The following is a 23,215-nucleotide window of genomic DNA, read 5'->3' on the forward strand; positions in this document are numbered from 1 at the left end:
GTTACTCTCATTACACACAGGTTGACACGATTCCTTACATTCTCCATGGTCTTGCCGTAGACGGAGTTATTCATAAATTGTGTGTGCGCGCGTGCGTGTGTGTGTGTGTGTCCAGCTAGTCCGTTTGGTGGGTGCACATATGCCAGATAACTGTTGGGTCTGTTGCCAACAGGCTCGGCTGCTTGAAAGTGTATTGTTGTATCTACCACCTTTGTTGGTTGCAGGGTTCATATACTTTCTATTTGAAGTATACATACCTGTTGATCATGGACTGCTTCTGGCTAGATTAACTCTTGTGCAATCAATGGTGCTAGTGAAGTTTATCTCAGATCCACTCTGATTTAGCCACCCACGCTAGTACCAAGTATTACCTTCACTGGGGCAGGGGTAACTGCAATTGGATCCCAGGATGGATACCCTGATATGCCGTCAATCCTTTTTCTGCACCTTATCCTCAGCCACTTACTGAGGTGCGGTGAGCCCGTAAGTGGGATCAAGATTCCTTTTGAGTTCCTCTCTCTCCTCTCCCGGGGAGACCCACGTGACCAATGTTGGCAGTGAGCAAGTGCACTCCAGTGTGTGTGTGTGTGTGTGTGTGTGGGGGTGTGTGTGTGTGTGTGTGTGTGTATGTGTGTGTGTGTGTGTGTGTGTGTGTGTGTGTGTGTGTGTGTGTGTGTGTGTGTGTGTGTGTGTGTGTGTGTGTGTGTGTGTGGTACATTGTGCCTCCTACAATTCACTGTGACGTCAAAGCAAACTCCATGATGTGTGCATCAATGGTCCGTGTGCTGCACATATTTTCCCCACTGAAAATATATGAAAACCAAGTACTATGAGAGAAAGAAGTACATGAGCGGAAAGCTAGAAAAATTCTCCATCACATCGACCTTTCAATGAAAGAAAGGGATTCATATCTCAATATGATAATTTTATAGCAGTGGAAAGATTCCAAACCCGAACACAAAATACACATCATGACGGGATCGTCTTTCCACTTTCGAAACATACCGTGTTCTCCTAGATCGTCACCTCCCCGTGACGTGACCTTTGACCTTGTTCGAGACACAGCGTGTTCTCAAAGGTCATCGTGGCGTGATCTTTGACCTTGATGTGAAGTAGTCTCTAAAAAGCCTGGTGTGTAGGAGAAGAGACCATCATCTGGGCTGGTGTTTGTAAAAGTCATATATGGTACCATCAACCGACGGATTTGATTGCTTTCCGCACTTTCATTATCTTTCAAACGAGATACTGGTGATGGTCATCCGAAAAAAAAACCGATAGTGTCATCATAATATGTAGAGGCAAGACTTGTTCAAGCGTGAGATATTTCTATCGATGTACCGATTGAAAAACTCCAATAGAGGAGATTATTGCTGGCAAATCCAATATAAATCTGTAGAATCATTCTGCAGATTTAGATTGGATTTGTCAGCAATGATGGTAGATTTCCTCTGTGACTCGCATTTCGTTAAGGAGACTTAAATACAACTTACTTGTCAACAAGCAACTGTCAGATGTTTGCCGCTGCTCTGTTCAACGAACATGCAGTTACCCAATACATCGATCAAATCAGACTTCATCATGTCAAACCTATCGGCTCTAAAAATGCGTGAGTGTCGAGTACTCCACCCCTTCCGCACAAACATTCAACACAGATATGTTTATTCCCATAGCTATGCAGCAGGAAGTAACGTCTGGCGCTAGCCAGGGTCCACACAACTTTAATTTGGTGTTTGTTTGTTTGTTTGTTTGTGTCCCGCCTGGAGCTATCCCGTATTTGTCCCGTATCTGTCCCGTATCTGTGACCAAAAAAGGCTCTACAAAAAAAAGGCTCTACAGGATTGTACATAACAGCTGTCCACAATATTTGCGGGCTCCTGTATCTGTCCCGTACCGTACCAATATTCGTCGTGTTATGTATACGACTACCTGATGTAGAGGGAGATTTGGAAAGAAATAGGGAGACGAGGAGGAAATTAAATTAGAATAGACGCCGAATAGGTGATAGGATGCGTTTATTCCCGTAGCTATGCAGAAGACGTTACTTCAGTAACGTCTGGTGCTAGCCAGGGTCCACACAGCTTTAATTTTGGTGTTTGTTTGTTTGTTTGTGTCACGCCTTTTTTTTTACTGAATACCACAGTACCATCAGATGCTGCACAGCGGGGGCGGTGGCATATTGGATGGAAGTAGGGGCGGGGCAAAAGTAACTCCTCCAACCAAAGGTCTCGGATTCATCGTTACTCCTGTGCGCCGATACATAGGAGAAAAGAAACATGTGCATCCAAGAGGGAAGCACCGGCTTTGCAAACGATAATGGGGAGAATTTGAGATTGAGATAAACAAAAGTAAAAGCAGTGCACCGTAGGAAGATGGAGAGAACTGATAATCGGATTTTAAGGCTGAGCGAAGGGGATCAAAGAGGGGTAGAAGGGAGCTGGAATGCAGTCAGTATAATTAGGCTGGTGTGTTGGCTGCGATGGAGAGATCATAGCCTGTCTGTGGCCCACTCCCACTTGCTGCGCCACAAGTGGTCGTTGACATTTTTCTTGAACGCTATCCCGTATCTGTCCCGTATCTGTGACTACAAAGGCTCTACAGGATTGTACATAACAGCTGTCCACAATATTTGCGGGCTCCTGTATCTATCCTGTACCGTACCAATATTCGTCGCACTATGTATACGACTCCCTGATGTAGAGGGAGATTTGGAAAGAAATAGGGAGATGAGGAGGAAATTAAATTAGAATAGACGCCGAATAGGTGATAGGATGCGTCAGCATAAACATACTTTGGAAGAGAGATCCCGTCGTCTCCAAAATAAGCGTGAACGAGCGATTCAGCACCAGTCACAAGAAACGTCGGAAGAGAGATCCCGTCGACTCCAGAAGGCCCTTGATCGGCAGAGTCCGCGCCGGTCCCAGGCAACGTAAGGACAGACATCCCGTCGAGTCCAGAACGCCCGTGATCGGCAGAGTCTAAGCCGGTCCCAGGAAACGTCAGGACAGACATCCTGTCGAGTCCAGAACGCCCGTGATCGGCAGAGTCAGCGCCGGTCCCAGGAAACGTCAGGACAGACACTCCGTCGACGCTCAGAAAAACGAAATCTGCAGCCTCTTTTGCCGTCGGACAGGATACATATTTTAGGAGACTGTAAAGTTATGTGATGTGCTCCACAGGCAACCATGCATTCGGCGGCGTCATTGGCTCAACAGGTCAATGTACATGTATTACTACAAAAGGCCAGAAAATCCGATTACTGTATTAAAATCAACTAATTTTCGCTGGCGATTTAATTTCGCTGATTTCGCCGCTTGGTACCAACCGGCCAAAGTAAATCGCAGGCCAAAGTTTGTCATAGAGGCAAATGATGCATGATTGAGCAATGGATGCATGTGAGAGCAAAAATACCGATCGAATTCTTTTTGAAAACTCCAATCGGCCAAAGTTTAATGACGGCGAAAAGTTTTGGTTCGAGATCGGCCCAAGGTTCTCATCGGCCAAAAATTTGTTGATTTACAGTATAAGGAGATAAAAAGAGAAGAAGGAGCAAACCAAAAGTAGATGATATTAGAGAAATGACAATCCGCAATAAATTCTGCAAATACTTTTGCCTAACTCATAATATTCAAACTGATTGAAACGTTTTTGCAATACAATGATGTGGCCAATCAACGGAAAAAAATATTTCCATCAGTTCTTATAACATGTACGATGAGCTAGGCAAAAAAGCATAAAAGCATAGCGTAGGGCCCTGAGCTTCCAAGCTCTCTTGTTTATTTTTTTAATTCATCGATGGAAGCTCTCCGCTTGATTGCACCATCACTGAGTGCGTTCGAGTATGCGCGCAAATCGATTCACGAATCGATTCATGAATCGATTCGTGCTAATCACATCACCCCTCAACTCCTGATCCCTTTCTTTATCGGGTTCGCCGACAGCAAAAACTTACATCACGTGGTGCAGTGTCCCAGTTGTTCGTTTGCAGCCCGGTTCTAGCGAGCAGCGGAGTAATAATAAAAGCACTCCCTGGCAGAAACTTACTGCGCGTATGCAACTCATCCGCATAATCATAGCAGATTTTTGGATTGCGCGCACGCTATCTCCAGTTGTATGTAGTACAAAACGTTCCTGAGACACGTGATGTGAGTTTTGGCCGTCGTAGACCCCATATGCAGAGTTGCACACTCTTGGTGGGTTATAATACTCTTGGTACTACATACATAGTAATAGCTAGTTCGAGAAAGAAATGTTGTATGTCAAAAAGAATTATACGAGAGGAAAGGTAGACAAATTCTACACCTCATGGACTTTTCGATTACGAACATAGATGAAAAACTAATTTACTTATCCCAATCGAAAGATTCCGAATGCGAACAACAACAAAAAAAGAAACGGGATGCCGCGAGCAACTTTTTGGTTTTGGCGCCCACCGTTTTCACCGTGTTCTCCAATGTATGTATTCGGTTATAATGTCAATAGATTGATGAGGTTAAAGGTCATCCTGAATGTAGGTGACGACCTACATTCAGGATGACATTTAACCTCATCAATCTATTGACATTATAATCGAATACATAGAGGATTAGTCACTCATTCAACTGTAGTCTTTTTATCAACCAGTATGAGTAGCTCCAGATATAGCACACCAATCCGTTGGTTGACAACTGATACGCCGTTTATCCCGCCGGTTGATGAGGAGGACCTGCCCTCACACCAACCCCAGCAGCCATTATACTGGAATGTATTCAGGGTTCTAACCAGGTCAATATAGTAGGGGGTGGGCATGGGAAAAGGTTACCCCATCACCAATTTTTCCATTGTCCAAAATTGTCATGCCATGCAAAATGTAACATACATGGTGAACCCCGACTTCACCCCTCACAAATGTGCCTTTATGAACCCTCAAGTGGTGACTATCGACTGTATTTTCGTTAAATGGTGGGAAAGAACACAAAAATCGGAAAAATAGAAGGGGCGGCACTTTTTCACAGGGAGCGCGCAAACGGAGTAGGGGGCGCTGCGCCCCCCTACCCCCTTTGGCTAGAACCCTGGTATTACTTTTATTCCGTTTGTCATCAGAGCGGCAGATTGAGATCAGGAAAATGCAGTGCTTCACACCGAGGCACGAGTTGGAGGATATTCTTGACGATGGATTGGCTAGTCGTCAAGATATGATACCAAGCGCCATTGGGGAGTTTCTGATTCGAATCAGTAACGGCAAGTTTGGTGCTGGTCAATGTCCGATTCTCCTACCACAAGATGTTGATGTAACCGAATTCGGTGATCTCAGCAAAGCCGATGATTCCGTGCTATTGGATCTCATGCTGGAACCCAAGGAGAATTGCGTCCGGGCCACCCAGAATGTTGATAAGAGAATTACGAAACGCATCCAGAACGTATTTCAAGAAACAGAAGAAATCGACGTGCCTGAATTTATGAGAATCATCAACATGATCAGCGTCAGCATCTGCATTCATTTGTCGGATACAAAACTCGTGGATTTGCCCCCAATGAAACTGATGGCCATGCCCACAAGCATCAAGAAGGTCAACGTCGAGATGCACACCATCAATGTCGCCTCAGATGGCACCTGCACATTGCGTGATCGCAGCTTTCGTGACGAGTCGAAGACCAAACACACCCGTCATGAGGCCGACTATGATGATTTGAACCCTGTCGTCACCATTGCAATGGAGAAGAGAAAGGTAGTGTGCATGTAACATTTTTAGGTCAGAGTAACTCTGCTTACTTATATGGAACCATTAGTGTACATCAGAGTGTCCGATAACTCCACCTCGTACTGTGTGTCACAGAAGAGGTCATGGATTTATCCATCCTCACACGTACATTGTATTCGAAGAGTAAACTTTGTAGTTTCTCATCTGATACCAGCTTGAAACTATGGCAATAAGAACTGAATTTTCACTGGTTTGAGGGGAAGACACTGAATTTTATATTTGTAAATACTATCTTCCTCCTCGACTCCATTGCGATCTTCAGTGTTCGTTCCATTATGATTATTCTTTATGTATCGTATTATTATTAGACACAATCTCATAGCATGTGACAAGCATAGCTAATGCAGGGACAGAATCCCCTGAGACAAGGGCGTTGAGCCAGCCACGGCAATAGCAAGCTAGGAAAACAAAGCAAATATGAATTAAAGCAGAAAATGAATGGAAAATTACAAAGAAAAACGATTAACGGAAGTGAGCTCTATCAAAATTCGTGCATCACCCAGGTATTCGAGAATGTTCTTCGATGATAATTATTGCGTCTAGTTCAGTTGTGATAGTAGATCTTTAAACTGACCAATAGAAGAACAAGTTTTCAGACCGTATGGTAATGATAACCAATGAGAGTAGCCGGAAAACAAAGGGGACTTTAGATACTGGGCTGACTTAACAAGAGGCAGGGTGAGCGCGTTACGGGTTGAGCTTGTCGAAAACCAATTGTACTTCATCATGTGTGAAGGGGTTTTATGAAGAAATATCTTATGAACCAGTGTACAGAGATGGTGCTTATGACGAACGGAGAGAGGAGAAGTGTGTGCAAGTCGATAAAGGGCATCCGAAGGAAAACATCGATCCTTGTTGTAAAGAATTTTAAGTATAAATCTATGGTGGACTTCTAATTGGCTCAGAGTTGTGTCAGAAAGGCCACACCAAGCGGTATCGCAATAGTCGAATATAGGGAGAATATAGCACTGATAAAATAATAGTTTACACTGGATGGGCAAATGAGGGCAATGTGGTTGTAGTACCCCTAAGGCTGAACTGGTTCGCTTGCATACACAGTTGACATGTGCAGCCCAAGAGAGTTTGCAGTCAAACATCACACCTAGATGTTTGTGCTGAGTAACAACACGGATAGGCGTAGTCGAGTCAGGGAAGAATAATGGTTGATCAGGAGGGGATGAAGAAATATACATGGCTTCTGTCTTGTCTAAATTGGGCTGGAGTTTCCACGTTTGCATCCACATGACAGTGCTGTTGATGCGATGCTGCATGGTAAGGAGTAATTGTGCAGGGGAGGAATCAGAACAGATAAGGCCAGTGTCATCCGCATACAAACTAACATCGGGGACAACTGAAGGTAGGTCATTAACGTAAAGCAAGAATAACAAAGGACCCAGAATGGAACCTTGGGGCACTCCAGACGTTACAGGGAGGGGATCAGACAAGAAATAGAACAAGCGAACAGCCTGAGAACGAGCAGACAGATACGAGGATATCCAACGCAAGGCAGCATCCTCCACCCGGAAGGTGACCTTCAACTTGGCAAGTAAGCCACGATGCCAAACGGTGTCGAATGCCTTAGCCAAGTCAAAAAACACCATTCCCACGTGCTCCCCACAGTTCCTCTTTGTCGCTATGTCTTGGACAAGTCGAGTCACCTGGTATTGAGTTGAGTCACCACGGCAGAATCCCGACTGAGCTGGCGAGAGAGCCGGAGCGATGTGCAGGTAGAGGGAATCGAATACAATACGCTCACAAAGTTTGGAAACTGTGCGCAGCAGAGAGATGGGGCGGTAGTTTGCCGGGCAAGCACGGGAGCCTTTATTCTTGTAAAGCGGTGTCACGATGGCAGATTTCCAATCCTGTGGGAATGTACCAGTTCGAAATGACATATTAAAAATAATGGCGAGAGGATAGGCTATTGATGGTGCAAGAGACTGCAGCACTTCATTCGGGATCCCATCTGAGCCGGGAGACTTTCCACACTTCAGGCGCTTCAGATATTTCCGAACTTGAAACGTAGTGACAGTGATTGTACGGAACGGAACAGATATGAAAGGCGACTGGGACAAAGGGGGAATGCGCCACGAAGGATCATCAGGTAGCCCAAATGAGGTGAACTGAGTGTTCAGAACATCAGCTATGCTCTTGGGGGACGTGGCGACCGTACCGTCGGATGCTATCATCGTTTGGGGCATGACACGGCCGGAAGTGTGCCGCTGTGCTCGCACAAACTGAAAGAGTGTAGGTCGATTCGGTGACGTTAGTGATGCTTGGATGGAGCGTATATATTGACGATGTGCTTGCCGAGACAGGTGCTTTACAGCATTCCTTTGTCGGTTATAAGCTGCATGATTTACTGCTGTCGGATATTTTTTTGTACACACTATATAGATCACGCTTGCGTTTTACAGCAGACCTGAGCTCAGCAGTAACCCATGGTGGAGATTGCATGCGGGGTCGTGGAGATGTCACAGTGTGGGTGGCTCCGAATGAAGTGAGGTGCCGACGGAAGGCGGACTGGAGCTCACAATCAAAGTGATGAAGTGCGTCATTAACATCAGTGTACGAGTTCAGAGTGGACCAGTTGTAGCCAGCTAAATCAGCGTTGATTAATTGCCAAAGGTGCGAAGGTACTTGTTTGAAGCGATACAGTGAAGAGGGAGGACCAGTGGCAGAGTTGGGGAAGTAGTTCGAAATAGGGGCGTAACATAAAGTGCAAACAATCTGTATATGGTCAGACATACCCAAGGGAGGTGCTTGATCAATTGAGCGCACGAGGCGTGGTCGGTTGGTGATCACCAAGTCCAGACACGAAACAGAGCCATTAGGCGAGGAATGAGTGGGGAAGTCAACCATCTGGTGGAGCCCAAGAGCAGCAAATACTGTGCTAAGGAGATCACCAGCCTTCGAGGTAGAATCGGTGGGACACCAGCTTGAGTTGTGGGCGTTGAAATCGCCAGACACTAGCAGATCATAAGAATCTAAACAGACTGACTGTAATGCCTCAACAAACATGTCACAAAAGTACGACAATTGCATTGTGCTCTGTGAGGGTGGTCGATACATGCAGCATAGTAAGATGGGATTCTGAGATTGAGTAGAGGGGGAGCCAAGTTCAAGCCACACAGACTCGCAGCCAGGGCGTTGAAGGTCGGCACGAGGGGAGACGTACGGAAAGGAGTCCGAACGGACAAGTACGGCAACACCCCCATACCCACGGCTACAATGTGCTGACCGATTGTCTTCCGGAGGTCGATCTCTGCGGATGCAGATATAGCCTGACAGTGAGAGCGGGTTTGAGGGACAGAGCCACGTCTCTGTTAGGCAGATTATGTCAGGCTTAGCACATTCGGCAATAACGCAGAGCTCAGACAACTTGTTGACAACAGAGCGACAATTCAGAGATACTAGGGTTAAATCACGCTGGGATTTAGGGAAAAAAGGGAACGCTGATGGATTTAGCGCTGGACATGCAATGTGTGCGGGTCGGCCAGAGGAGGGCTGAGCGGGGTAGAGCGGGCGGGCTAGTTTTGATCGTGGGGTGAATACAGGGGCGTTGGGATTTAGTCGTTGTTGCTGCATCGTTGTGTATGTTGGTTTGTTAGCATGACAGTTCAGGATTGATCATCACTGCCTCGCCGCGAAGTAGAAGACGACTTGTTACCTTGGGCATCAGCAAAGCGCCACTTTCGCACTGTGTGCTGGATGGTGGCCGGCCAGAATTTGGAGTCGAGAACTTTGTCCTCGTCCGATGCTGCCACGGTTACGCGAGCATGGCTAGTACCCAGGTACGTGTTTTCTGAAATCGAACAGTTCAGTACGTCAACTTGGCGGGCCTTGCACCACGCTGTTATTGACTCTGCCCTGCAACCCGGACTGACATTTCCAACGTACAGAACAAGCTTCTTTGTACGTTCAGGCCCTGTTAGCACACGCGGGTCGGCTGCCCTGGGCTGTGGTTTCACGTAGCGTGACGTAACCCTACGGCGTGTGACTTCCGACCACTCTGCACCTGCAGCACTCGACCCTGGGTTGGATTGCTCAGGTGGGTGTGGTCTGGTGCCATGCATTGACAAAACAGGCTGCGACAAATGGCTGGAGGTGGTGTGAGCGGGGGTCATATGGTGAGTACTAGAACCCGTACTACCCTGTGTGTACTGCATAGGACCAGAGGAAATATGGGTGCGTGCACGTGGGGGATTCAAGTCTCCTACGGCGGTGCTGTACAACTTCCCGCCGGACATTGCCAAATTTTGCTGTGCTTCCTGTACGAGAGGGTGTACACAGATTTCCGGTTGTTGGAGCCCCTGAACTTCCCGCCTGAGTTGTTGCACTTCTAATTCCAGACTCAGGATTTTGTCGGCTCTATCCTGTCTCAAGGAGACAATTTCCTGTGACATGCAGCTACTTGGTCCGCGTCAGCGATATTGTCGCTTATCTTTCAGCTTTGTTTATATGTCGACAATGCTCACTTGGCAGCCCATTTCATCCCAATTAATATTTGGTTAGTAAGTTAGTTTACTAGTACCTGAAAGGTCTAGCTAGAGTTCGAGTGGATTTCGGGAGCGACGGGTGGGTGACTCTGATTGATACAGTGCCGCATCAAAATAGATTATCTTGTTACGCTGTGCAGGCTAGAGCAGCGCAAGCCACAAGAAAGTAATCGGCTACTCGGAATCAGCTCCATTTTGCTGAACGGCCGAGATCGCTCACCTCAGGGATCGCTTGTCAAGCTGAGATCGCAGCTCCCTTACCTCCAGCTCAAAAGCTCGGAGTATCCAGCAAGTTGTGGAGATTTTCAAGTACTGTACGTGTCGTCGTCGTTCAAAATAAAATCTTGCAAAGAACGGCGTCTGATTTGAACCACACAGGCTGTCGTGCTGCCCACGCGAAGTCCTATAGAGAAAGCGACCGTCACGATCGACTTCTCTTTAGAAAATAGCCAGGCAGCGGAGAGGAAGAGAGATGAGCTTGCAAAAGCAAGAGAGTCGATCCCGAAAAAAAATATTTGTCACCAGCGCCGAGAGCAGCGACGAGGAGGACCGAAAAAAGTATGAACCCTTCCTTGGACAATAAATTCCTCATAGGTACTTGTCATTCTATACTTTACCATCCATCGTACCAAGTTTTATCACTTCAAGTGCACGCGTTGTTGTTGATAAATATGGTGGTAAAGACACACCCGGCAATATGGCGGTAAACACACGCCTGCCCACACACGCTCTCTAGGCTGCAAAGTTCTAGCACAGAGCTCTCCTTCTCACCACCACCACCATCAGTTCGCGCCTGGCGCCTGGTCGATGCATGGTTGGCAGTATCCGGCATAGCAGGCTGGTACATCAAGTAGCGCATGGCACATAGAAGATGACACAGCAACGACATAGCTCGATACAAACATAAGTACAGCTGCAATGGTGTCTTCAACTTCATTCTCCCAAGTGCACGCGTTGATGTCCAAAGTCTAAGTTCAAATTGTCGAAAGATAAGCGACAATATTGCTGACGCGGACCAAGTAATTGAGTCAGTAAGGCTTACAATTGCAAGTTGGAGCTCCGATGTGGGTAGCGAACTCTGCGCCAACACGCCCACTCCACGCTTCCTCAGCTCGCTCACCAGATCCGGCCGGGAGAGGCTCGAGGCTTTATCCACAGACATTTGCTCGCCGATCTTGATGAGCTCCTCATAGCCAACCAAAGCCAGGTCCATGCCTTCGTTTGTCGCCATTGGTACTGTTGGTCTCTTCTATTAGTTCTAAGCAATAATGGGGAGGGGTAGTTCTGTAGAGAGACGCACCTCGAGGCTAATCCTCGGAGCACAAAATGTCAAACCGCACCCTACTTTCACACTATCGATATCAAGAATTGACCTTTATGACGTGTGTGAGCATGCCCATTTTAGAAAAATTGCATGGGGAGGTGGAACGGGAGGAGGGGTGGGTGGGTCACGGAAAAAACACCAACATCTTATGACCCCCATATCCAGCATTCTATCTACTTTTTATACCCACTCCCATCCGGGGCAATGGTCAGGTACAACCATTGGGGTACAATCATGATGTCATACCCCTCAACCACCTCCAACACCCGAAAACTCATTTTTACGCAAAAAAAAGGCACCCGGTTTTAACCCCAAAATTGGGGTACTCTAATTTCAGAAATTTTCGGTGCTCAATATTTTCGGTATGAAAGCAAAAGGCTTGGTTAGGTGAACAGAAATTTTCGGTACAGAGAAGCAGTTCCCTATTGGATTATGTGTGTTAGTGTTTGTTCGGTGTATGGAAATTTTAATTATGAAACAGATGCACCGAAAGTACCGAAAATAAAAGTACACCAAAAATTTGTGAAATTACAGTACTATCAATAGTACCCCATTTTTTTCGGGCAGGGCATGTACCCGCCACAGAACCCGCCCGACACATACTACTTCTCTATTCCACTCTCTATACCACTCTCTATTCTACTGACTATTCTATTCTCTATTCCACTCTCTATTTTACTCATGCAATGCGCCTTGCACCCCGTGTTCTGCATGCAAATACGTGCATTTGTTTTAGCATGTAGAACTGTACGAAAATAAAATCCGTACAAAAAGGTCAAAATTTGGCTTTGTCCGAAAGTAGTTCTGTCCGAAAATTTCATGCACATACAGTGGCTCACCAGACAGATCACAGACAGATACATTACTACAAGACCTTAAGTCAACTTTGCGTATAACGACACTTGGCGGGGCATCAGAAAGTGTCCTTATTCGAGAAGTGTCGTTATACCCGAAGTCTCATTATATGTACCGTATTTTCCGGGGTATAAGCCGCACCGGGGTATAAGCCGCACCCCCCTTTTTGAGGCAAAATATTGACTAAAAGTTGGTATTCGGAGTATAAGCCGCACCCACAAACCAAGATTTTTCACACTCATTGACAAATGGCCTTTCTACAAATTTATTATGGTTATGGAGCTAAATACCATGTTAGATCAGATTATGAAGTGTTAGTGCACCACAGGTTGCAGCAGAGATGTTGGTGTATTGCTGTGTTGACTACAGATCACTCCATGTCATCTGCACTATCTTCAGTCTCGCTGCCACTGATGTTGATCAGCAACACAGGCGCGAAGCTGAGTCGAATGACATGTCACATGACGTCAGCACGCATACTGATGTATGCTAAGCATTCATTCGCGCAAGCATATTCGGTGTATAAGCCACAGGGCGATTTTGGTCCGATTTTTAGCGAAAAAAGGGCGGCTTATACCCCGGAAAATACGGTATTCATTTCGATGGGACTTTGTTCTGGGCATGGACATGCTGTCGTTATTCGCAAATTATCGTTATATCCGCAGTCGTTATTAGCGATGTCGACTGTAGACCTCTTGACCAGACAGATATATTACTACACAACAAAGACGTACAGTCCAGACAGATACATTACTACACAACAAGGACGTACAGATCAGACAGACGTATTATTATAAGATCTACAGTGGTTGCCGAACACATCTGTCTATTGCCATGGATACTGCGGTATGGTATGGGTTCACCTGTTCACTGGCGATACTTCATCATTCATGATGGTATGGTATGGGTTCACCTGTTCACTGGCGATACTTCATCATTCATGATGGTATGGTATGGGTTCACCTGTTCACTGGCAATACTTCATCATTCATGATGGTATGGTATGGGTTCACCTGTTCACTGGCGGTACTTCATCATTCATCATGGCAAGGTATGGGTTCACGTGTTCACTGGCGATACTTCATCATTCATGATGGTATGGTGGAATGCATGCCAACACAGCACTGACCAGTCTACACAGCACTGACCAGTCAACACAGCACTGACTAGTCTACACAGCACTGAACAGTCTACACTACACTGACCAGTCTACACTACACTGAATAGTCTACACTACACTGACTAGTCTACACAGCACTGACCAGTCTACACTACACTGACTAGTCTGCACTACACTGACCAGTCTACACAGCACTGACTAGTCTACACTACACTGACCAGTCTACACTACACTGACTAGTCTACACTACACTGACTAGTCTACACTACACTGACCAGTCTACACTACACTTGTCACGTCCCAGAATAAGACAACTGCTGCCTGATAGTCCTGTGATAGCAGGATCTACATAGTGAGCAGCTCTGTGCTGAGCTGTCACACCCTTTTGGTACAATGTGGTTTGGCCAGTGTCTTGTCCCACGTGCTTAGCATGTAGGTTGAGCGACACGCGCTTTCCCACGTAGGTGACATGCCTTCTTGGCATGACACACCATGTGATCCAAGGCCGGAACCTGGTCAGGTAGGTTCTCGCGTTGTACGTTTCCTGGAAGCGCTTCACTTCCTGGAAATGTGACTCCAGGCTTTGTGCAAATCCACGTCACTACGACGTTCTACAGGTTTCCACGATGCCTCGGCGCTTCGTGCAAAGAGCCAAGACTAATATGACATTGTATAACAAGAGCTAAGTGCAAGACAGGAGACGTGTGCAAGAACCAAAACCGTCACCGCAGTGACCATGGTGACCGCACGAGAGGTCAGAGTATCAAACAAGCAAGACCAAGAATGCAGCAGAACTTACCATAAGAAGCCGCTGAACTATGGCACGTTGGGTGAGCGGGCTCCCCAACGTGACCCTCATATACTCACATTGTACTCTGACGTGGGTGAGCGGGCTCCCCACGTCCCAATTTGGTCTTTCTTCTCTCGATGTCTTTCTTTCTCTTTCTTCTCGAATGATCACCGTACGTATTCTGCATTTCTGCTGACTGGCTGCGCACATTCCGGTTTGACTTGTTCTGCTATTTCCTGGAATGACCTCGCAATGATCACGCCATATATCTCTGAAGCACCCTATAAAAGAAGCTCTCATTCTATCTTTTACTTCAGTTTTTAGTCTAGTCTAGTCTACTCTGGTCTAGTCTAGCAGTCGAGACTCGGTCTCAGCTCTTTGTCTTCGTTTACTTTGAGCTCGGATTTGATACTACTCACAACGTAAAACTAACAGTCTTTGTCTCTTGATCGTGTGGGGTTGAACTTGGACCAAGCCAGCTATATTGGTTGGCCCCTGGGTTGTGTTGGGCTTGTCGTGAGGCCACACGTCTATATTCAGTCGCCGCTCGTAGTGATTTCGGGGTCCGGTCACTCTGAGCCGGGGACGCGACATTTGGTGCTGTGACCAGGATGGTCTAAGTTCTCCTCACTCCGTAACTGCAACGACGCGATGTCCACAGCAGTCTTTCGTGAACAACCTTGTCTCTGATGGCAGGTTCTTGGCGATAGACGTGGCAGAGCAACAGCAGTGTTGGACGCTCCAACTTGGTACGAAGAAAACTTCGAGTGCGTTTCTCTTTCGGATCCAGCACTGGCTTTCGTTCCGTACCTCGTGTTCCTGTAGCGCTGCAGTGTGAGTTCGTAGTGCACGACGAGCTTGCTTTGCTGCGGACTAAATGGCGGACACCAAGGTGCGAAATTTATTGCCAGTTGCACGATCGATCGAGGAGTTGTTTGCATTCATGCAGTTCTCAAGTACGAGTGCAGTGCGCGTTTGTTCAGCTTCAGATAGGGAAGGGTTCGTGAACCCGTGTACCATGTGTACGCACATGAGCCGTAAACAGGGCTTGGGTCCTCTTTACGGAGCGTTGTGAAAGTAGTCACTACGACTGGATCACGGAGTAGTGCAGTGTAGTTTTCAAGTAACTTTTAGTTTCGACAAGAAACGCCACTGTTCGGACATGGTGTTTGTTGAGACCGCTTGAAACTCTTGAAGCTTGACAAGTCGTCTCTTCAACAATGAGGCCTTACTGACGTTTGCACTCAGTTTGTTCTCAGTCGCCCAATGGCGAGTGCTCTTTGAAGACCCAGTTGTTTCATGGCTGAAACGATGGAAGGCCCAGACCACGTCGCTGGTCGTGGACGAATTCAAATCTCGTTCTGCGTGTCGATGCACCAGACGAAGATTCGTGTGACGCCCAGCTTTGGTGCTGGTGGAAGCAGTTTTATCTGCGAATGCTCTTGACGATCATGTCGCGAGGATGGAGAAGTTCTGACCTTGTTGTCGACCTTCATTCTCCAGACGTTCTGTTTGTGAAAAAAAAAAGTTGGTGGAGAGGATGGCCGAACAGTATATGACCTACTACTAGTATGGGCTGGAGTGTATACTCGTTACTCGCCGCGGTCCTTGTCCTTGATGGGAGTTGACCAGTTTCCTGCAGAAGGAACTGTGTCCTGTGAACGTGTGATGTTGATGGGTGCCTTTGCATCCTCAACAAATGACTGAACTGTGCACCGGTTCGGGTTGTGTACTGCTCAGAGGAGTCAGTTGGTCTCTGTGGATGAGGCGCCCGGATCGGTCAGTTGTAGCCAATTTCGGTTGGTGGTGATGAGCTTGCGTAGTGAGCAACGGAGAAGGGGACGGTGGTGACCATACAGGCCAGGATGGGATTCCTGAGGCCGAAGAAGTATGGTCTGCGCTTCATATAGGACGAGGTCCTAGAACTGAAGTGGAAAGGCTGTGGTGGGAGAGGATGATTTGGATCTGGATCCCTCGAGCACAGTGCTGGCTGATCAGGGGACGCCCTGTGTCGAGGAGCCTGGTAGGCGAGACTCATCTGGGGATGCTGAGTTGTTGCGAGTGAGGTCCCAATTTGCTCGTTACCGGATGGATTTTACTACGAGCTCTTACCGATCTGGTTTCACAACTGTGTAGCACCATCGGATTGAGTGAATGCTTTATGTGCCTGGCACCTGGCGAGGAATTGTATTTTCTCGTGAGCAGTCAGTGATATTGTTCAGTCGTATGAGCCCGATACGGGTGATATGCTGTATTCGGCTGATGACATGGTGTTCGCACCAAAACCTGTGGTGGATTGGACTTGCATCCTGCATCTCCAGTTGACTTACCTATTGTATCCGTCGCGGAGCCTGGTGGATGACACTGGCAACGTCGCGGTATCTCACCGACTACCATATCGGTCGAGGATAGTCACGGGGACGTGATTCTTCAACGGCGGGGGAAATGTCACGTCCCAGAATAAGACAACTGCTGCCTGATAGTCCTGTGATAGCAGGATCTACATAGTGAGCAGCTCTGTGCTGAGCTGTCACACCCTTTTGGTACAATGTGGTTTGGCCAGTGTCTTGTCCCACGTGCTTAGCATGTAGGTTGAGCGACACGCGCTTTCCCACGTAGGTGACATGCCTTCTTGGCATGACACACCATGTGATCCAAGGCCGGAACCTGGTCAGGTAGGTTCTCGCGTTGTACGTTTCCTGGAAGCGCTTCACTTCCTGGAAATGTGACTCCAGGCTTTGTGCAAATCCACGTCACTACGACGTTCTACAGGTTTCCACGATGCCTCGGCGCTTCGTGCAAAGAGCCAAGACTAATATGACATTGTATAACAAGAGCTAAGTGCAAGACAGGAGACGTGTGCAAGAACCAAAACCGTCACCGCAGTGACCATGGTGACCGCACGAGAGGTCAGAGTATCAAACAAGCAAGACCAAGAATGCAGCAGAACTTACCATAAGAAGCCGCTGAACTATGGCACGTTGGGGGAGCGGGCTCCCCAACGTGACCCTCATATACTCACATTGTACTCTGACGTGGGTGAGCGGGCTCCCCACGTCCCAATTTGGTCTTTCTTCTCTCGATGTCTTTCTTTCTCTTTCTTCTCGAATGATCACCGTACGTATTCTGCATTTCTGCTGACTGGCTGCGCACATTCCGGTTTGACTTGTTCTGCTATTTCCTGGAATGACCTCGCAATGATCACGCCATATATCTCTGAAGCACCCTATAAAAGAAGCTCTCATTCTATCTTTTACTTCAGTTTTTAGTCTAGTCTAGTCTACTCTGGTCTAGTCTAGCAGTCGAGACTCGGTCTCAGCTCTTTGTCTTCGTTTACTTTGAGCTCGGATTTGATACTACTCACAACGTAAAACTAACAGTCTTTGTCTCTTGATCGTGTGGGGTTGAACTTGGACCAAGCCAGCTATATTGGTTGGCCCCTGGGTTGTGTTGGGCTTGTCGTGAGGCCACACGTCTATATTCAGTCGCCGCTCGTAGTGATTTCGGGGTCCGGTCACTCTGAGCCGGGGACGCGACACACTGACTAGTCTACACTACACTGACCAGTCTACACTACACTGACTAGTCTACACTACACTGACCAGTCTACACTACACTGACCAGTCTACACTACACTGACCAGTCTACACTACACTGACCAGTCTACACTACACTGACTAGTCTACACTACACTGACCAGTCTACACTACACTGACCAGTCTACACAGCACTGACCAGTCTACACTACACTGACCAGTCTACACTACACTGACCAGTCTACACTACACTGACCAGTCTACACTACACTGACCAGTCTACACTACACTGACCAGTCTACACTACACTGACTAGTCTACACAGCACTGACCAGTCTACACTACACTGACTAGTCTGCACTACACTGACCAGTCTACACAGCACTGACTAGTCTACACTACACTGACTAGTCTGCACTACACTGACCAGTCAACAGAGCACTGACCAGTCTACACAGCACTGAACAGTCTACACTACACTGACTAGTCTGCACTACACTGACCAGTCTACACTACACTGACTAGTCTACACTACACTGACCAGTCTACACTACACTGACTAGTCTACACTACACTGACCAGTCTACACTACACTGACCAGTCTACACTACACTGACCAGTCTACACTACACTGACCAGTCTACACTACACTGACTAGTCTACACTACACTGACCAGTCTACACTACACTGACCAGTCTACACAGCACTGACCAGTCTACACTACACTGACCAGTCTACACTACACTGACCAGTCTACACTACACTGACCAGTCTACACTACACTGACCAGTCTACACTACACTGACCAGTCTACACTACACTGACTAGTCTACACAGCACTGACCAGTCTACACTACACTGACTAGTCTGCACTACACTGACCAGTCTACACAGCACTGACCAGTCTACACTACACTGACCAGTCTACACTGCACTGACCAGTCTACACAGCACTGACCAGTCAACACAGCACTGACCAGTCAACACAGCACTGAACAGTCTACACTACACTGACCAGTCTACACTACACTGACCAGTCTACACTACACTGACCAGTCTACACTACACTGAACAGTCTACACTACACTGACCAGTCTACACTACACTGACTAGTCTACACTACACTGACCAGTCTACACTACACTGACCAGTCTACACTACACTGACCAGTCTACACTACACTGACCAGTCTACACTACACTGACCAGTCTACACTACACTGACCAGTCTACACTACACTGACTAGTCTACACTACACTGACCAGTCTACACTACACTGACCAGTCTACACTACACTGACCAGTCTACACTGCACTCTGATCTACTGCAGTTAAGTCTATCACTGTACTGAGTGTACATACAGACCTGACATCAGGGCATGTGCTCTGCACTACAATGACTGACTTTCTGGGATACACTACTGTCCATTCATCGGAAACTGTCCCGCTGGCTTTTGAAAGTCGGATTTGGGGCGAACTGAGGATCAAAAACCCACTCTAAATCTCACAAATCTGGGTTTATGATCTGCGTCTCCATACATTTTGCCATGGCATATCTGTCCTAATTTTGTAAGACCTGGCTGAATTTCTCTTTCCCTGCTCTTGAACTTTTCTGGCCTCAAATGTGGCAATGAGTAGTTGCACGAGTCACACAATGCAGGATGTACTGTTGTTTTCACGATATCTACAACTATGTGAGAGAGACACCAAAAAGTTAGGGTGCCAGTTTCCAATGAATGGAGTGTAGGAGTGGTAGTGCATGCAGCACATGTACTGTGCTTAGCTAATCCTAGCTTGTATAGTACTAGGCGGATTTGTTTTGCCACAACTGTAGACCTGCTGGACAGACAGATTATTATTTAAATATTTTAATTATTTGTTTACTCACAATCAAGGGGCACTAGCCAATGAAAGGGAGATGCGGTGATAGCCAGACATGGTGGTAATAGAGGGGAGGGAGAAAAAAGGAAAGGGAGATGCGGTGATAGCCAAACATGGTGGTAATAGAGGGGAGGGAGAAAAAAATGAAAGGGGAACTGAAAAGTAAGAGAATCGCAGGAAAGCTAGCGCAGGGCTGCATATCAATTATTGGTATGTTGCATTCTGCAGTAGCTGTATGAATGACTTGATACATTACTGCAAGATCTGAACCTCCATACCAGACATATACATTACTACAAGATCTAGACCTCCAGACCAGACAGATACATTACTACAAGATGTAGACCTCCAGACCAGACAGATACATTACTACAAGATCTAGACCTTCAGACCAGACAAAAACATTACGATAAGATCTAGACCTCCAGACCAGACAAAAACATTACTGCAAGATCTAGACCTCCAGACCAGACAGATACATTACTACAAGATCTAGACCTCCAGACCAGACAAAAACATTACGATAAGATCTAGATCTCCAGACCGGGCAGATAGACCCGTTACTGTAAGATCTAGACCTATTGGTGACGTAAGCAGTGTTCACAACTGGCGCGTGTACGTGTGAAACCATGTGTTTGTGCGTATTTGCTGCTTTTTGGGGCGTCATGCGTGTGAAAACGCGCTGAAAGGGAAATTTCAAAATTGGATTTTTCAGCGCGTATCAGGCGCGTACCGGCATGCATGCCAGCCACTTTGACTGGTGGGGTCGAAACAATAGTACTCGAAGGTGTCGCATTCGTTCAATAAGACTCGGATTGCTGCTTATTGTGAAAGCCTGAGTGCGCATTTGGGCACGGATGAACCGCAAGCGTACCGCGTCCACCCGCCATGCAGTTGTGAACACAGCTTATCCCTTTACCGGCAAGTGCATTTTGTATATGAAATCCATGACATTGAGAAGGATGCCAATAACTCACAACGAAGGCACATTTTGTATGTGCAAGTTATGTTTTCTTGGAAGTCTGGTACTATTATTTATTTCTCGCTGCCGTCACTCAGGTACGGAGAAAGTCGATGGCCTAAAATTTCGTCTCTGGGGGAATGTCGACACGGGGATCACTCTTGATGGCTTTCCCACCATAAGCACCATCAGATTCTTCCAGGTACATCACGATGACATCGTCTTCAGCGGCTGGAGCTCCCGATATTTGCGCGAGAATTTACTTGGCGTGCGCTCCGCTCCGCAATTTGAAATTCGCTCGCATCGGCGGCTGGAACGAAGTATTTATCTATCTGTCGTCGGTCCCAGAGCGAAGGTCTGCTAGGTCCTCGTCAGAGAAGTCATCTGAGGACCCAAGGAACTCACTGCGCAAGAGGAAATGCATCTGACGACGTTTTGACGGAGGCAGATGGCATTGTCGGCGCGCGTGTATTTCCGTAAGTTTTCGATCGCGCAGTTCTCAATGAAATCAAATGGGACACGTGTAGATCTCTTCAGCTACGGATGGGATCATACCTAGGCTGTGTAAGGGCCACGGGAAATCCCCGTGGGCTGATTTTTCTTGTCATACCAGGCCTGGTTTTAGTATGCATGTCGAATGCGTCATTTACGACACATTCAAGTATGGGGCTGCCGGTAAAGGGTTAAGCCCAGAACAGCACATGACCTGTATAAACATACCTCGGCTGGTTTCAGAACTGCCTGGCAATCCTTCCAGTAGCATTCAGCAGTGGGTCTCATCCTGAAACAACAAAATTAGAATTTGAAATTTCATCATACACTAGTTCTTTGGGTGTGTGGATTTAAGTACCTCTTTGTATTCATTTATGGTTGTGTGTGTGTGTGTGTGTGTCTGGATCAAGTTTACACACTACACCATTCACCCAAACCATTTACTCACTGATAATTATAAGTCTGATATAGACATGTATACCCTACACACAACCCCACCCACACATACACACACACACACACAAACAAACAAGAATATATTATTGGTAGTTTGCAAAGTACCGCTAAGTTTACACAACCAGAAGTTTGAGTACGCAAAACACACTGAGTTATGCCTGACCCGCAATCGGACTGTTTTTTGGCCAGCGTTCTGACACCGACCCTGCAATATAATCGGCTGACTGGGTTGGACTGCCTATGCACACACAAATTTATCGGAAACGCGTGTGACCGAACCGTCCACGTCTTGCAATTTTGTATTTTATTTTGCTGATCCAGCAAACTAGTCGTACAACCCGATATCGGCCGAAAAATCCGACGAGTGTGGACCAGGCATAAGTTTGCAGTTTACAAAGCCAGAAATAGAGATTATTCTTCGCAACAAAGCACCAGCGATTTCCTTTGTATGCTGCTGTGTGTGCACCACCCAGTCACTGGTGGTACAGAGCATCACTAGACTGTAGTTAACACTATGGTATCTACACCATGCTGTCTACTATAGTAGCGGACATAGATTGACCGGCGCCCTCAGCACGTGTGGCGTGCAGTGCACATGTTGATCCGATTCGACCAGCGCGCTACAGCGCATACATGCGGCTGTGCGAATGAGTTTCCATTTCCTTGTTAGCTGCACTAAAATGGAAACTTCAACTTTCATTGTAGTTTGAATGAACGTAATCGCGGAAAACGATAATCGCCAACCTGATCCACATCACGATACAAATAGTACAGTAGACTTAGCTCTGCTCACACAGGAATCACATTACATATAGTATAGACTATTACACAACACAATACATGCAGGAGCGGATAATCACACGATAGCCTTGCGACAATGGGAGAGGTTCAAGCCTGGAAACACTCGAAATAGGAGAAACGCTAGCAGTCACAACTTACCGATCTATGCGGTCTTCAAGGCAAAGTCGACAGTAGCGGTGACCACACGGACCACTACGCGGCTGGTCAAGCACCTGGTGACAATGTGAGCAAAGGTACTTCTTCTCGCGAAATTTCGCGTCCTGGAAAATCTCCGGAGGATATCCTTTTCGTTGAAAACGTGATTTGCGCCAGGGCATTGAGCCTGGGGGTTTGACCGCCATTGCTCCGACACTTAGCAGACTCGGATCGGAGGGAGTGCGCTAGCACGAATATCGTTGCAACGCAAGCAAATATGCTTGTGAGAAACTATCGAGTAGGTAATATTTCTTTTCTGAACTTGTTTCACTCGCTCGGAAACACACACACCAACACATCAACAGCAGCAGTGTGTGAAAAGTTACACAGACCAGGGTCGTGAATGTGTGAATCATCTACCATTTACCACACAGTGCCAGTGGATCTATCACACAGATTACATACAAGTAGCGAGATTCTGCACTTGCATGCATGCTCCTCCTGTCTTGCCCTGTCCAGACTGTCGACTCCAGACCACGGAGTCGTGTTTATACAACTCCCTGCTCCGCTCAAGACCTGCAAAGTCCAGGTCGGGTGTCAGGTTTGGTCGGGTGTGCTGTGATTGTAGAG

At 47.0% G+C, this 23,215-nt stretch overlaps 1 protein-coding gene across 1 annotated transcript in view; it reads right to left on the minus strand.

The window, feature by feature from the left end:
- The window catches only part of LOC135812409 (TNF receptor-associated factor 5-like), a 110,451-nt gene extending 87,494 nt beyond the window's left edge, over window positions 1–22,957 (minus strand). The window contains exons 1-2 of the mRNA XM_065325781.1: window positions 22,589–22,957; window positions 21,422–21,482 (exon numbers count right to left, since the gene is read on the minus strand). Of these exons, the coding sequence (XP_065181853.1) occupies window positions 21,422–21,482; window positions 22,589–22,791 (264 nt within the window). The 5' untranslated portion in view covers window positions 22,792–22,957. The remainder of the gene's footprint in view (window positions 1–21,421; window positions 21,483–22,588) is intronic.
- Between the last annotated feature and the right edge of the window lie 258 nt (window positions 22,958–23,215).

The sequence above is a fragment of the Sycon ciliatum genome, chromosome 3 (assembly GCF_964019385.1).
Source record: "Sycon ciliatum chromosome 3, ocSycCili1.1, whole genome shotgun sequence".
Lineage (NCBI taxonomy): Eukaryota > Metazoa > Porifera > Calcarea > Leucosolenida > Sycettidae > Sycon > Sycon ciliatum.